The 16,951-nt window shown below is 42.0% G+C and overlaps 2 protein-coding genes across 2 annotated transcripts in view; both read left to right on the forward strand.

Annotated features, from left to right (window-relative positions):
- The window catches only part of LOC139777198 (uncharacterized), a 119,660-nt gene extending 118,700 nt beyond the window's left edge, over positions 1–960 (forward strand). The window contains exon 10 of the mRNA XM_071714495.1: positions 23–960. Within this exon, the coding sequence (XP_071570596.1) occupies positions 23–244 (222 nt within the window). The 3' untranslated portion in view covers positions 245–960. The remainder of the gene's footprint in view (positions 1–22) is intronic.
- Positions 961–8,150: 7,190 nt separating this feature from the next.
- LOC139777380 (uncharacterized) lies at positions 8,151–16,951 on the forward strand. The gene has a single exon (XM_071714771.1). The coding sequence runs from the start codon at positions 9,642–9,644 to the stop codon at positions 11,334–11,336; it is 1,695 nt and encodes a 564-aa protein (XP_071570872.1). The 5' UTR covers positions 8,151–9,641; the 3' UTR covers positions 11,337–16,951.

Here is a 16,951-nt window from a genome sequence, read left to right on the forward strand (position 1 = left end):
TTTGTATCTCTTCATTGAACAGATGCGAGAATTTCGGGAACGTGCGCAGCATACGCGGGAGTTGCGCGATAAGTTGCGAACGAGGAGCACGACGTACCAGGAGCTGTCGGAGCACGAAAGATATCCTGGACTCGATCGCGAAAGTGCCAGACCGCCGTTGGAGATGATCCCGACATCCGGTAGATACCGTCACAGCTACGCCGAGCCGCCGAGATTGGGCCTAGCCGCGCTTCATCCCTACTGATGCGCTAGCTCGTTTTTTTAATTGGCGAATTATTTAATGAATTAACCGATATATCGCGCTATCGTTATTATTCATGCACTGCGCCTTGACCGTTCAGTGTGTTCATGGCTAATGGCCTTTATTCCGCCTCTGCAATAAAGTGAGGAAGGAGAAAGGAGATCGAGGACTGCGATATGGATATTTTTATTTTTCGACTGTGGGATGCTAACAGGGAACAGTTTCGATTAACATTAACATCATTCTTCACAACATTCTGTCGATCACTTAAATTATAAAATACATGTAAAAATGGTTTATTTAATGTAACTGGTAAAACAAATTGTTTATATAAAATGGTTATTATAAAAAGTGAAAGAATTTGGATAGCGCTTTTAAGATGAAGTATAGACGTATGACTTTGAAGATTTGCTCATGTATCGTGCCACTGAACAGTCAATGCCGATTAGAGATTGTATATGTATGTAACGAAAGTAAAAGAAGCTTGTATATGTATTACACTTTCGATGAATCCAATTGACTTTGCGTATCGTTGTTATCTAGTACGAACGCAGGATTTCGTTGATAGAATGGTTCTCTGATTAAAAGAACGAATTCTAACACGATCCCGTGTACGTACCATATTGTTATGCGTCAGATGCCACACTAACAATATAATAATAATAGTAACAACACAATAATACCGATAATAACAGTACCAATAATAATTGTAACAACAATCTTTCGTATTATTTATTTCCTCCTTCGATCTACTGAAGTAGATCTTCTCGATCGCCGAACGTTGAGCATGATCGAAAATCAATTTATATAAATCTGAAAACAAATTTATTTAAAAAACATTTTTACATTTTTATATAATGTTATTCATATAATCGAAATGTGCGAAATGTATTTATCAAAAACTGGTTATTACATAAAAGTTTTCTTGTTTAATAATAAAAAGTTGCCGATAAATCAATGTCTTTACCATAAACTGGTTATTAAACAAGAAAACTTTTATGTAATAACCAGTTTTTGATAAATACATTTCGCACATTTTGATTATATGAATAACATTATATAAAAATGTAAAAATGTTTTTTTTTTAATAAATTTGTTTTCAGATTTATATAATTGATTTTCGATCATGCTTCGACATATCTTCTTATCAAATAATATGTTTATTAAGAATTATAAAAATATAATATTTCGTCTTATGTATTAAAAAAATAATTAATTTAATAATTCTCTCGTTATACGTATTATATAATGTTGTAAGTTTCTATCCCGGGTTAAGATAATACATCCTAATTTCTAGTTGCACGGTGGGAATTCTAGAAGATAGCACGTATATAACACGCATCATGAATCTTCGTTTAATTCATTCCGCGATTATATCCCCGCAGTAACATCGGCGGTTACGCAAGGGAGACATTCAGTTGTAATAAAATTAATTCGGAGAATCCTGCGGCGGCACCTACATAAATACGTACGAGACGCAGAGGTGAAAATCGGGCACAAGCGTGGCGCAAGCAATGATCTCTCCGATTTCCAGGAAGACGTTGCCTCTGGGCTGTGTTACATTTCATTGAACCTTACGCCCCGAATGCAACAAGCGTTCCACATTTATACAGCAGCGATACGTAAAGCATGCACGGAAAGAAAAAATGCAGATATGCCAAGATTTTATAGCTTAGGAATTTGTGGAATGCCAATCTTGTTTCAAACATTTAAATGTTATCTGTCCAATAAAACAATTCAGATATATTCAGCCTCTTAACATAATGGCGGAGATAAATTAGCAGCTTAGTGCCGAAAGCTTATCGTGACAAAAAATAACCGATATTTTACTCGATCGAATTTATTGTACACACCAATCATTTAGACATTTAGAGTAAATTAATTTCGCGGTTGACATTATTTCGAGATTTTAGGAATTTTTTTCTTGCAAATAATGAAGAGAAAGTTTCTTCTACCAGCAGATGAATAATATTTTTCTTCCCGATATATAATGCGATATACACATGTTGTAGGTACATATGTTGCATACGCAAAAAATGCAAAGTAACTAGAAATATTCGCGTATCAACTTTCGCATTAAGAGGAGAAATTGCTTAAACGCAATACGAAACGGTTTTACACAGAAATTGATACATATCGTCGTTTACGGAGGAAAGTACAACAAGCGCCTAAGTGTATTATAATTTCGAGAAAGTCTTTTCGCCCAAGACGTAACAGGATTGACGTAAATCAACATATTTCAATATTCGCGATTTATTCATATCTTTCGTTTTCAATCGCATCCTCTTTCATTCATTGTAATTCAATCAGCGTGCTTGGAAACGTGCGCGCGCGCGACTCTGCTCCGCAAAAATGCTCCGTGCGAAGTTTCGTAAACCATAATCTCTGGACTCTCGGCTGTAATTTCGCAAAGGTAAAGCCGAGATTACAAGACGCGTGGAACTGTCTCTGCTCTTTCCGCTGATGAGACCCGCAATCGCGCGGAACATTGCTCCATTCTCGAGCGGAGAGCGTTATACCGGGTGACCGTTATTAAGAACGGTACCGCGCGAATGGTCGTGTCGTTCTCTTATAACGTAATTCGCACGCCGCCTAATGTAATTCAGAAATTCGATTACCGTTGCGTTGCCACGCGCGCGCACTTTCCGCGTTTAAATTTTCTCAGAGACACGAATGCGTCGTTTTCGCATCTTTCGAATACAAAAGTGAGAGATAATCCTCCTGTTAGGCGAATCTGAACCTGTTGGACGCGCATGCAAATTGATTATTTGTTTTCTACCTTTTTTTGAACGATTTTACGCGACGACCAAGAGCGCTCTGCCTCTCCGCGAGATACTCGATTCGCAAATGTTACAATTCACATGGTGCGTGTCAGTATATGTGCGTGTGAAATGCAGCACGGATAAACAGGCTCCCCTTCTTCTGTAAAGGGATTCAGCGCCTCGAACCTGCTCGCTTCTCTCCGATGGCAGTGACCTGTTATAGGGGTCTCACGGGCCCCAGGGCTTTTATACGCGCGCGCACGCGATAGTTCCTGGTTAAATGCCAGACACTATATTGCGCGCTCTAAACCTATATATCATGATCTTGTCTTACCCTTTATTCACACACATTCCGCGAAAAAGTTGCAAAATATCCCGAGTTTTTATTCTATGCATCTTAATTACCATAAGTATGATTAATAATATTGATTTCTGAATGTAGAATTTTTTTTAAGCCATCTAGGAAAAACATTTTCTGAACGTAAATCTACTAAATAAAATGAGAAATATAAATTTATAAATAATCAAATGTAGTTATAAATTCTGAATAAGTGGTTTGATATACGTAAAACGATTTGGCTTTCACAACGACATCATCATCATGATACATTAATATGAGCTACGATGACCTCGTGTCTATCCAAAGATAGGAGTACGTGACGGAAAAGCGAATGCTTACGTTACGTGTCGGAAGTGCTGCTGCTTCCGATGCATACACGAGAAGGAATTTTTTAAACTTTTCCTGCGTGACTATATGTATGTTTGACTCGTAACATTTACAATTCTTTAATTAAGTTATATTAATTAACATTTACGGACATTGTTGAACATTTTTAACATTATTTCTCTGAATAATTTTGGCTATTTGATATTTTTAATCAATTGTATTATCTAATAAATTAAACATTTTACAATAATAAAAAAATAACTTTATAGAGAGAGTGTAATTTATTTTTAAAGTCTTACGATAATTTATACTTACGTGATTACCGATATATTACACAACAGTTGCATCCTCTATATTAAATAAATTTAGATTTTTATTAAACGTCTGACACGCGGAATATTTGCAACGTTCAATTCAATTGCCATTTTAATCAGTAAAAGTGAACCGTCGTGATTATCATGGCAGCGATGCTCGAGCGGCGAATATCTCCAACGCGTTTATGTCTCCCGTTATTCTGCTCAACCCGGCGACTTCGATGCCCGGTCACGCTATCGCCAAGTGGACAGCACGATTGAGCGCACGAGAGTGATAGACATAAGAATACAACATAAGAATAAAACACAACCGTTCATGAAAGAGAAAGAACGAGTCGCAGTCTATTATCATGACGTTCCTCGCAATTGGTAACTGATCTTCTATGGAAGACAATGCGATATAGCTTTCAATATATCTGTTGGTTAAGTTTATAACAAATATATGTATTATGTTTTATCTGTTGTCTATTTTTTAAAGAAAAACCGATTGCGAGTTCCTTCCTTTCCTTCAAGTAATTAGTAATTAGCAATTATAAATTGGTACAGAAATCATCTACATTTTCGTAAGTGTATATTAAATAATATATGTTCTACATATATATTTTACATATTATAAATTATATATGTATATACAAGTACATATAAGTTTTTCAAGAATTTAGCAGGTTTTTGTTATAAATTATGATTGCTAATTACTATCTTTAAAGCAACTCGCAATTCACAACGCTCAGTCTTTTTCTTGACGTTTCACCAAACTTTCTCGTGGTCTAATCGCGCGCCAACTGTCATTTACGCATCGTGGAAGTTCCAGGCACGCGGAAAACAATTACCCGTCGCATGTGAAAGAAAGTACCGCGTCTCGACAAAAATGGCAGCGGCGGCGGCGGCGCGCAGATATTCGTGCCGGGTCGACAAACTTGCGTATTTCACAGATTTTTACTCGCACCAAGACCTCGACCATCGCCTCTATTTGCATAGAACTTTCGAATTGTCCGCTTGGCCGTCTGTTAGAAAGCCATTACAATCACTGATACAGAGGTATGCTTTCTCGTTGCCGGACCACACCGAGTTATCTTAATTTTGAAACTTTCAGGACGCTGCTACCGGCTGCCTGAGGTTTAAAGATTCCTTTAACGTTACACATTATCGAATGAATGGTTCCTAGACATAGAAAACTTTAGAAGCCTTTAAATATCACAAACTTCAAATTATTTTTTAACAAACAGAGAATCTTTATAAATAACAAAGAGTATGATATATCCGTTACATCTATTTAGATCACTAAATTCATTAAAAAACGATCGTACAATCAACAAACCTAAATTTTTGAAAAATTGAAAAAACTGTTCAAAAATGAAAAGTTTGCTTATAAAAATCATAGCATGTTAATTTTTATAACATGCTATTGAATGTTCTTTAAAATCTTATTAAATTTTATTTAGGTATTTTTTATACAATTGCTGGCGAATAACGAAAGATAGATTATTAGAATTATTCTGTTTTAATATTAAATTATTTACTTATATTACGTTGTATTAGATAGTAATATAATTACAGAGAAAAAAAGGATAGCAACATCGATAAGTGAACCAGTCACGAGTAAACGTCATCGAAGAGGGGATTGGAGAAGATTCTTGGACAAGAGGTGATTGCACTGTACACACGGCTTTTGGAGTCTTTGTAATTAACGTGACGACGACCCACTGACCCACTAGACGATCGATTTTTTCGTTCAACAGTTTGAAATAAACGATTTTTTTTTAATGTATCTGCACTTCTGAGATATTTGGGCGTTTATGGAGCTGAAACGTTTTTGGAGTTGCTAAAAATAGCTCTTATTATAATTATAAAAAAAAACATCGCGACTTTTCTGCGACTCGGGGATCGCAGATTCTGAATTATGCTCACCAGTCGTCCTTCGAGACACAAGGCACATCGAAAGTCGACATTCTCGAAATAAATATTTGGGAGATTCTGCAGTAAAGAAACAACTAATTTGCATATTAATCTGTCTCAGTTCGGACTATCTCGAATGTCTACCTATTTTCGAAGAAACACGACAGATATTTAGTGAGATCTTCGTCTCTGGCCTTCGTAATAAAACGCATCGTCTGAGATATAGTAATCGTTGCAAAAAAAAATATGCTTATGCACATCGAAGAAAATCGTGATCAAGATAAAAAAGTGAATAGGCTTCTAAATTGATTATAAAACATCCATTTACATTACATTTGCATTCTTCAAGTCTTTTGAAAGAATAAAGAAATAATCTTCGGCATTAATGTCGTATACAAAGTACAACTGCATTAAGGACTGGTTGTTCCAACCAGTTGGAATCACATATATGTCTTTGTTTTTCCTTCAAATTAGACAAAGATAGACATATAATTTAACTATTAATTAGATTACCAACAGGTTGAAACAACCGGCCCTAAGTCATGAGATTTTTGTTCTAAATTTAAATTTTCGAGGAGTGAGATTTTCTGACCTCTCGAAAGCATGTCTCAAGGAGCGGCAAGCAAGAAATCTTAATTGGATCTCAAGAGTTCGCATCCTTATCGTTATAAAATTGTGATACAGTTACACGCAACAGTACTCAAGTTAATTCGTACGTTTCATGTCGAACGGAAATGACTCCGCCGTATTCGTCCTGCTTCTAAATGTGTCAGCTGTGCGAAAGGATTCGAGGAGAATTCCCACTGAAAAATGTCGACATTGGGCCACGGTCAGGGTCCCGGTCACGCGACCCTGATTCCGCGTCTCCGCGATTTCACGCTCGCGACACGAACCCGCTACCGGATTTTCTCGTCTTCCTGTCGCGCACAGCTCGCGGTTAATTGCGTGGAAAATGCATTGACGGCATTTCATTTCTGTGCGAAACCGAATGAAATATGCGGAAAATATGTCGTTCATATGCGGAGACTAAACTACCGGATACAAAAGCTCGATGGGAGAAGAACGATGCGATTGAGTATCAAAGAGAAATTTAATTCTTCCGTGTAATGGAAGCTATACCGTTACGTAATGTTTAATTTTAATTATTTTGCGTGAAAATCATTTCAATCTCTGCATGTATTTAAATACAAAAATAGTTTGTATATTAGGATAGATAGTAGATGTAGAGATAATTACACATTTCTTAATCGATTCAATGAAAAGATATCTGATGCTCCTACTCAATATGTCGTTAATTTAATTAAAACCTTGAATTAAATAACATTTAAATGTAGTTAAAAACAACAAAATGTTATTTAATTCAAGGTGTTGGTTCAAATTTCATCCTTTAATATTTAACGGTATACATAAATGCAGACTGCAAAGTAAACTCCGTTTAAAAGACCTTTGCACTTGTTGTTCGCTTACAGTCTGGCAGGTGTCTCAGTTCACATTGTTACGCAACAAATTTGTGATTTCACCTTCGTGATCATGTTCTGCTTCGTCGATATGAAGAACGACCTAGAGACCACGAATCCTACCTCTTGTCAAAAGACAATCGTTCACTTCCCAAGCCCCGACAGTTTCTGTGTGAAAAACGTGTGCCGGACGGGCTTTCCTTCACGGTATCTACGCAATCTTTGACCTATAAAGGGCAACATGCACATAGCATACTGCTTGATGTACGACTCGATAAATAATAAATACGAAGATATGTGTGCTCTGTGGAACTATATTGCTCACTTTCAATTGAAGGTACAATATTTGAAATACAAAGTTGATTACAACTTGTATTATAATTTGATGTCCGCGTCACCATCTGCAGTCATAAATTAGCATCGTCTGACGTTAATATTGACGGCGTTGAAGAGTCAACTCTCTCGCGACATCCTGATGCGTGCGAAATTCCTGCGTGCTAAAATGTCACATATCTCGAGTCAAGGTACTAACTGGTATTAATAGCAAAACAGCGTCGCGTTGCGTCATTCGCAGGAAAGGGGAAGCGCCATTAACGTCTCCACATAAAATCGAGCCGAAGGAATGTCCATTTCCCTCGGCATAATTCCCCGCCGTCCTATCGACGGCGTTCGCCACCGAGAGGAGATAGGTACGGCGACAGGATCGGAGTCCAGGGAGTGACCCGACGATGAAAAGCGCAAAGGAGGAGAGTGGGAGAGCGTCTGGTGGTGAAGCCGGAGTGGGACCCCAGTCACGAAGTCTCACGCCTTCCACCAGTTCTCAGTCCGAAGACGAACGTTCTGGCAGTTAGCTGGTTCGCCGCTCCGCTCCGAGACCGTCCATGCGCGTGTGTGCGTGTCGCGTGGTTGGTGTGTGTGTGTGTGCGCGGACGCAGAAACGGCAAGAACGGCAAGAGCGGCTCCCCCGCAAAGTCGATGTGTCAGTGTCGAGCTTGAGGCCCCCCTCGCGTACCATCTTCGTGCCGCTCTTCCTCGAGCCATCAGCCGTCTTCGATCGCTCCGTAGCATCGAATCGGCATTCAAATCGGAGCAGCATCCGCCATTTTCGCCATCTCCGCGGCGTGAGGCCCAATGAGGCCCACCGGTGCTGGGTACAGTGATTCGCGCGGTCGACGCCTGCGGCCGCGCCTCTGGATTCCACAAACACCAGCACACGGCCCGCGGGAATAGTCGTTAAATCCTCGCCGCCGGGTATCGCCGAGCTGTTTTCTCCATTTGTCGTTCCCAGGTATATTCCACGGCGACCGCGAGTGTACCTCTGTGCGGAGTACGTGTGCGTACATACATGTGACAGCAGCTACACGTGGAGGTGCGTTAGTGAGGGACAACAGCGGCGACGGCTACGCCACTGCGCCGCATACCAGCGAGGGCCCCGGGTCTGGTCGCAGAGAAGGGGGATAGAGAAGCCTAGAGAGAACTGAAAGGAAGCGACAGAGACGGAGCACGGGAAGGGGGCCCGTGATAGAGGGAAGAGGCACGAAGGGAAAGAAAGCGGCGGAGAGAAACGGAGACGGCGAGGGAAAAAAGGAGAAGGAGAGAGAGAGACAGAGGGCAAAGCGGGGGCCCGATACGCCGGTGAGAAGGGGGGGATTCGCAAGAAGGCGGCCATAATGGCCTGACGCGATCTCGAGCGAGCGGCTACAGCTGCTGCGAAATATCCGCGCCGCCGGAGTTCCTCTCGCCGTAGCTGCGCGCACGTATTTTGCAACGCCGCGCTGCGACGACGTGTACACGCCGCTTGTCCGCCTGTCTTTGGAAAGCAACGACTGCGTAATCGACTGCGAGTGCTACCGGGCGGAGTCCCGTCGCAGCGTAATCGCTCAATGAGATCCTGAGTCACATCCGCGGCCCCACATTGCGCATGGGAAACGATCCGCCGCGGTTAATAATTGACGTTAATATCCCTGAGTGTCGCCGATCGTGGGACTTACGTACCACGCATTGAAATCTCCGAACGGTTTCTCCGCTTAGAACAGTTTAGGACCACTTTTGAGTGTCATTCCTATGTGACAATGCGATTGACTCACGTACAATAATTTTTTTTTTTTAGAACTTGAGAGTAACCAGCTAATAAGATTATCTGTAATCGGATTAAACGAATATATCTCTACCTTCTACAACTGAATTGTTAAAGATAGTTCTCTATTATTAACGATTATTAAATTTCATTACTCAATCGCGCTCGCAAAAGTCGGTTGAATCTCTCTAATCAATAAGTTAGTCGAGTCGAATAAGAAAAAAAAAATGAGGGGAGCTAATCAGGATACGGCGACGCCGTATTGTCGCTGCAGAGTACTCTATTTAGGTAGCTCGGTACCTCACACGAGCAAAGAGGGGCTCCTGGGCGTGCAGGAACCCCTGAGAGAACTCTACCCCGAGCAAGGTGCGTTGGGTGCGCGCGGGATAGACTCCTGGCTAAGCGTTTGGAGCAACGGCTTGCTCCTGGAGAATGTCGACGAGCATCGCAAAAAGATCACGCGGTTCTTCCCCATCGAGGCGCTCCACTATTGCGCCGCGGTCAGACACGTCAAGGGTGGAAACGGCGACACGTCCAACACGCGTTTCCTGCCGTTGGACTCGCCGTTCGCACGGACGCCCAGCGCGAATCATCCACCCCTGTTCGCCGCCGTGCTGCGAAGAACGACCGGCATCAAGGTTCTCGAGTGTCACGCGTTCATATGCAAACGGGACATGGCGGCCAACGCCCTGGTAAGGTGTTGCTTCCACGCTTACGCCGACAGCAGCTACGCGAAAGGCCTGGACCCGTCGTCGGCGACGACGAACGGGGTCACGACGAGTCATCCACAGTCGAACAACAGTCTCTACCACACTCTGGGCGGCTCGAGCACCACCCTGGACAGCCCCCAAGCGACCCGTTTGGACACGGCCTCGACCGACGACCTCAGTCTGTACAATGGCGACGAGAATCACAAGGTTTGGGCCAGGGGTCGCGACGAAGTCGATGGACTTTATCAGGAACAGGGCACCCTGCGAAGCACGAAGGGATCCAGACCGCGCCAGTTGGTCGCCCCACCGCCGCCGCCACCACCGCCGCCCCCTCCCGCCCAACCGTTGTTGCTGGAGGAATCCTCTTCCGCGCGACGGAAAGCTAATAAGAAGCTTAAGAAAATGAAGACTCGTTCGTTGCACGAGGACGCCTTACAGCAGCATCAGCAACAGCAGCAGCTTCTTCACCATCAGCTGCACCAGGGCGTGTACGCCAATGGCCACGGACATCACACCCTGGGTCATCCCATCAGACAACAACACTACCATCCTCACCCGCTACCACCCAGTAGCCGATCCGTCGCCGGTACTTTAGCCAGACCGGCGCCGGTGCTTTTGGTACCAGCGGCCACCTTGCCACGGAAAAGTCATCATCCGCGTTTAAGGCCCATTCCGGCAGCGACACCGATAGTCCCGGTCTACGCTCCTCTGCCAGTGGTACCGCCGACCGCGGCACCGGCGGCGGCCATTTATCCAGCCACGTATGGTACCGCCGGAAACAGAGGCAGACGACATCCGGTGGAGGCGGATAACTCCACCCTGGGCACGTCCAGGAGATTAGCCGCCTCTCACGCGGATCTCACCGCGCCGGAAGTCGCTCGACAGGCGGACAGTCCGGAGAACGAGTCCCGTTTTGGTACCGGCATATACCGGCGGAAAGGTCATCTGAACGAGAGAGCCTTTTCTTACAGCATTCGGGCGGAACATCGCAGCAGGAGCCACGGCAGTCTGGCCTCCTTGGGCTTCAGCGCGCAGAACGGTAACGCGCTGCCGAAGGAGGAGAAGAAGGATCGCGAGATTGCTCAACTGGTTGCCGGTTTGAGCCTCAACGATGGACCGGAACGAACACAGGCCACGAATTCGAGGGGAGGATATCATCATCATCAACAGCAGCAGCAGATTCAACCGTTGCCTAGGCCGAGACCCCGTTAGAATCGCTTCTCGAGATTGGTCTCTTGCAGTGTCGTGCTGCCTGAAGCTTTCTAGGTGATCCAGACCGACTTCTGGACACTTTTTATCGAAGAGAATACTATAAAGAGCGAAGCATTTTCAGTTAAATTGATATATTCATCTTCTTTATCAGATATCTTGGTCAGCTACTAATGATTTGCTAATGTCCCTTACTAGTTTATAATGCTAACAGATAAATATGGCATATTTGAACATTAATCTGTCGATAACGATAAAGTTATAACGAATAATTTATATCTATCGTTCGATCGTAAAAATTCTTCGTGAGAATTTTCTTCTTTTATTAGCGATGTTACTACCAGGCGATTGTTCGAAATGAATCTTGCTTTTTCCGGTCGATCGCGTTGATGCAATAGACTTTGTCTGGGTTAACAAACATCTTCTTGCAGCTTGCTTCTCCAAGCGTGACATCGGCGCTACAGTTACGAGCGATTTCATGTTCCGTCGTCATGTCACGTGGAAAAAGACTGCATTGCGAAACGTTGCAATTCCGACTCTCCGTAGCAAGTTTTGCCTAACGGTATTATACAGCAGCAGGCGTATTTTAAATTACTTTTTTTAATTAAATCGATAACGATATAATTCGTATTCATTTTGAAGATATAAGTATATTTTTATGTTAAATATAATTATCTATCAAATTTCCTAAAAACATATATCTTAATTATTGGATCAGTTTAATATAAAAAGCATTTAATATAAAAACGGATAATGAACGAAACGCCATACATTACACGATGACATAACGTCTCGAGAAACGCAACGACCTTTCTATCGCAGAACAAACTAATTAGGTAGTAATTATTGTCGGCTTAGAAAGATAACAGTTCTGTCTGAAGCTCATTAGATGAAGGCGTAAAGCGTAGAGGAAAAAAGAGACATGCTATATATATTTTCTCTGTGAAAACGAGTTAAAAAGTTTGCGAATAGATCAACAAAGATTTCATTGTCGCCAGCACTTAAAAAAGCATTTAAAAGCTATTTCCTCGGATACTTGGACACGTACAACATCTCTTAAATATCAAAACATCAATCGACTCTTAATATCTTTCTCTTATTTTCGTGTAATTAAATAAACCTCATTTTTCAAACAGTACTTTAATGAGATAATCAGCAATTAATCTGACGTACTGCACGTATAACATCTGATGTGCGATTTATATAACTCGTGGAAAAGAGCAAGAAATGATACGTTATATAAAGAACAGATAAAAAGTCTGGTCAGAAGCCTCGATATTTGCATTCGCGAGGCGCGTACAATCGTACATTACCGCCGACCGAGAAAAGTGTCCTTGGTTAAGACATTTTGCGGCCACGCGCTTGTTGAAGTTTTATCGTAGCACATTAGCACTGATGTCGTAAGCAAAAGCTTAAACGCAAAGGAATCTCGTTCGATGTTGAGACATGTGTTTTTCACGTTCGAAAGATCTCCAGAAATCACGTATAGATATATTATACGTTTATTATCGTGTTATCGAAACATTAATTTTTATTACTGCCGAGAAAAACATTATCCACGATGTTTTCATAGTTGAAGGGAATCATTTTGCGAGATCGTGTTTTTAAGGATAGAAGGATGATTATATACGCATATTATAATGATTATACGCGCGAAAGATGTTAATTCTCTATAGATGATAGTGACACAAGTGTCCTCACCGATTAAAAATACCTAACGCATCGAGATGTTTTTGCGTAGACGTCAGCGCTGGTGATGATCACAGAGGAGATTTTAATCGCTCAGTCGCTATAATTAACACTTTCGCCTTGTTTCATTGTGATGCGGTATTACATAAACCGTCGAATCTCGACGTGTCGCCTGCGAATCCTCGAAACTTGCTCAAATTTCTTTTCTCAGTCGCAGTTTCGATCCTTTCAGTTTTAAATGTCGCTCTCGAGGTAAAAATGGCGAGCCGCGAAGATCTTGAATGATTCATATATACATATTAGTATTCGGTGATTAGTGACCAGGAACTATGCAAGAACAATTATTCGTCATTACGTAACTGGGACACAGCATTCAAATACCGCTCAGAAGTGCGTTTCTCTTTCATCGAGCGCGTCGATTATAAGCAATAAAAAAGAGCTTCGCCTTTCGCCACGAATTTCTCCGAGCGGCATAATGATAGGTATTACGCAGAAAAATATCGACGAAGGATGTACGAACAGAAAAACACATAATTCGACATTCGATTCGACATCTTCTAAAAAATGGATATCGAAAAAGTTTATTTAAAATATCACTGAGAGTATACCTCGACAATATTCATGAGATTTCATAACGCGCGTAGAATAATAAAAATAAATATAATCTGATGTATATTTTGCACTTTCAACAGAAGCGTTACATAATCGTCACGTTTTTTTATCGTTTCAAATTAATATTCAAGTGGGCAAAGAATATGCAAAGCGATTCAATGTATAAATTCGGAATTATAAGCGGCAACGTGTTTATAGAAGGCGACATTGCTGCTTAATCGACGCGTGTCTTCGAGCAGAAAGTTGCGGCGTAGGCACGTAGGCATCGTTAATGCGTCACAGCGTAACTTGTTCACGGCGGAAGTATTATGCAAATCAGGAAACGACAGGTAGATCCTTTTTCTCCGAAGTGATCCTTCCTTGAGATCTCACCGATGAAAGAGAGCCGCAAGTCATATCGCCAATATGCAAATTTAAATACCGCTAGATTAAATTCTCTCTCCGACCGATTGATTACCCGATTGTAAAAGAAAAAAACGGAGAAAATATTTAGATGGAAACGCAACAAACGCACGGCACACAGGAAAAAGAGAGAATTCCACGCCACTGAATTATTATCGCCGGTCGTGCATACTAGGATGCACACTTTATTAGTCACCGACTATCGTTGCCACGTTGTTTTCACGTCAAGGCTGTAACACGGTCGTATAATTCCCTCTTTTTTCCTTTCCTTTTTTCTTTCCTTTTCTTTTCTTTTCTACTGCGCTCTTCCCAGGCGCCCGATCGAAATTTCGCGACGCCTGATAAAGTAAAAATGTACGTTTACTACGGCAAAGATTGTTTTATTGCTGCAACAATTATATAGTATTGCTGAGGTAGAAAGTGAGTGTAAAATATTTATGATCAGAAAAGTGCGTGTAACAGGCATATACGTGTACGAATACGGAGATATATCTACATACGTGTGTGTGTGTGTGTGTGTGTGTATTTACCAAATAAGCCAGTCAAAGCTAATTAAACGAGCATGCCATTAAGTCGCGCAGGAACGTCGGAGAGTGTCTTGATTCTAATCGACGCGCGCATAACAGAGATACAACGAGGATATTCGTGCTTGCAATTGGAAGTGTTTTGCCAGGCACGAAATTCATTTTGTCGGAACGTTGGATTTCAAGCAGAACGGTCTTGACTGATAGAATCCAAACTGTTTTGCTGAAACATATTTTGAACAACGGGACGAATTTCGTTGTCGGAGCATCACGGTTGCTCGGACACGAGACGCGTTATTTCACTTTACGGTGCATTATATGCACCATGCACGCGAACCTATCCGTCGCCGGCCACACATTCCGTTCTCCCGTGTAATTTTCAGGGTTAACCGCCAACCCGTCTCGTACGCGATACTCTAGTTTCAGGATTGCAACAAACAACCGGTGGAATGCAAATTACCTTGATCGGTAGCTTAAGTGGAGCGCGTTCTTTCTCTCCGGCCGTTAATAAAAGGGCTTTTTGGCGAGTTTATTATTTCCGAACAAGTTCGAAAGCTGAAAATCTCTTGGGCACTCTCGAGGAAAGTCTGCGCTCTGAATGCTTTAACGTGTACGAGAGAAAAATTACTGAATTATTAGACTATAACGAATTTTCCTCCAAAAAAAGGAAAGGAAATGCGATGTTGGTGTCGAATGTGAAAGAATGTTAAACGAGATATGTCTGTTCGACATGAAAAGTTTTATCTTGTGGAAAGGGGAAAAGGAGACAGTAAAAGATTCTTCAGATTCTCTTCTCTTTCATCGATGTTATGCAGGAAAATTATTATTGGAATTGTCGAAGGGAAGGGAATGCTAAAGAGATCTTGCAATTTTCCTCTTTTTCAAATAAGACGGACAGCCCGGTACTTTCGAACATTTTCCTCGAGTTGGAAGTGCGGTAGTACAACGGTTTCCAAGCTCGTTTATTCCAGCGTTTTCACGCTAGGATGCAGCCATTGTACTTGAATACATAGGATAATGAAATGTCGTGTGAGAGACGCAACTAGCGATTTATAGTTTTGCGATTATAACACATAATTATAGAATGTAAAACGGCGCTGCGGCATAAATGCTACAAGCGGTACAGTTATAGCGCTCGGACATTGTAACTGTAAATTTCTATGTCGATTTAATCGCCCTGTACATTCGGACAAATCATTTATCGTCTTCCATTTAAATTCTCCCTTTCTGGATACGTTAGTTACGTTAGTATGCCAAATATATTAACTCGACCTAACGATTATACTAACCGCGTAATATTAAAACTCATCTGTGGTTTATCGTGTGGTAAATGAGCAGCTGGCTCTGCGAAGCTGGCTTGGAACTCACAACGAAAGTCACCAATGCGACAGATCGAGAAATGACACATCGTCAAACGGTCAATCGCAGAAATGATGATTCATTTCATAATTCTTCGTTATTTTCTATTCTACCGTCCATTTGCATTGTTGCTCGCAATCGCGTAAGGGGACTATTCTACATTTTCCACTTCGTCGTATCTATAGGCTTTAAACAATACGCGCGTGACAAGCCACGTTACCAGTCGATCGCGTAAGGGGACACGCATAGCGGTACAAACGCGTGTCCGAGAATAGTGCCTCACACTCCTCTCTCTTTTTCTTATCGCTCTTCCGCCGGTTGGCAGCCGGCGCGCGAGTACAACAACCGCCGGAAGAGCTATGCCAAGATGAAGGGGACGAAATGCATTCGTAGGTATGCGCTAATGGCATCCGGATGCCGGTACTCCACGACCTTGCAGCTTTCCACGGTGAAATGAGAAACTGCATAGCTGCTTCGCGCGGCAAGGCACAGGTCGCCACTTCATTGTACGACAATCAATAATACCATCATAATTAATTGTGTATGCATGCGTGTGTGTGTGTGTGTGTGTGTGTGTGTGTGTGCGTGTGTGTATCTGCGATTAGACGCGACAGTTTATTTAAAGACGATTGCGTCGTGCGTAAGACGCCTGTCATTAATTAACACTCGCGTCTGAGACGAGCGCTGATAGGAATGTGCCATCGAAGGAATGCGAAAGAAGACTCATTACGTTTATAACTGCATATATATATATATAGATAATACATACACAGTACGCACACGCGGAACGCGGCGAGTATATAGCGAAGGAATGAGGATGGAGTTATCTTCCGCTGAAGAGAAAATGCGAAGATACACCGCGCGGCGTTGCGCAAGCCGCGCTTTTCCTTCGCGACGAAAGTGCGTCGCCGATTAAACTTCCGCGTGTACGTACATACGTAGGCTAATGTCATGAATAGAGAAACAATGTGAATATAATGTACACGCGTTTTGTCGCAACAAATAAATATCATTAACTAAATCATCGCAGAA

This window comes from Temnothorax nylanderi, unplaced genomic scaffold (genome assembly GCF_030848795.1).
Source record: "Temnothorax nylanderi isolate EJ_2023f unplaced genomic scaffold, tnyl_v1.0 TNYL_tig0006_pilon, whole genome shotgun sequence".
Classification (NCBI taxonomy): Eukaryota; Metazoa; Arthropoda; class Insecta; order Hymenoptera; family Formicidae; genus Temnothorax; species Temnothorax nylanderi.

Excerpts from the sequence above, each read along its gene's own strand:
- LOC139777380 (XM_071714771.1), top strand. The coding sequence starts at position 9,642 with ATGAGGGGAGCTAATCAGGATACGGCGACGCCGTATTGTCGCTGCAGA.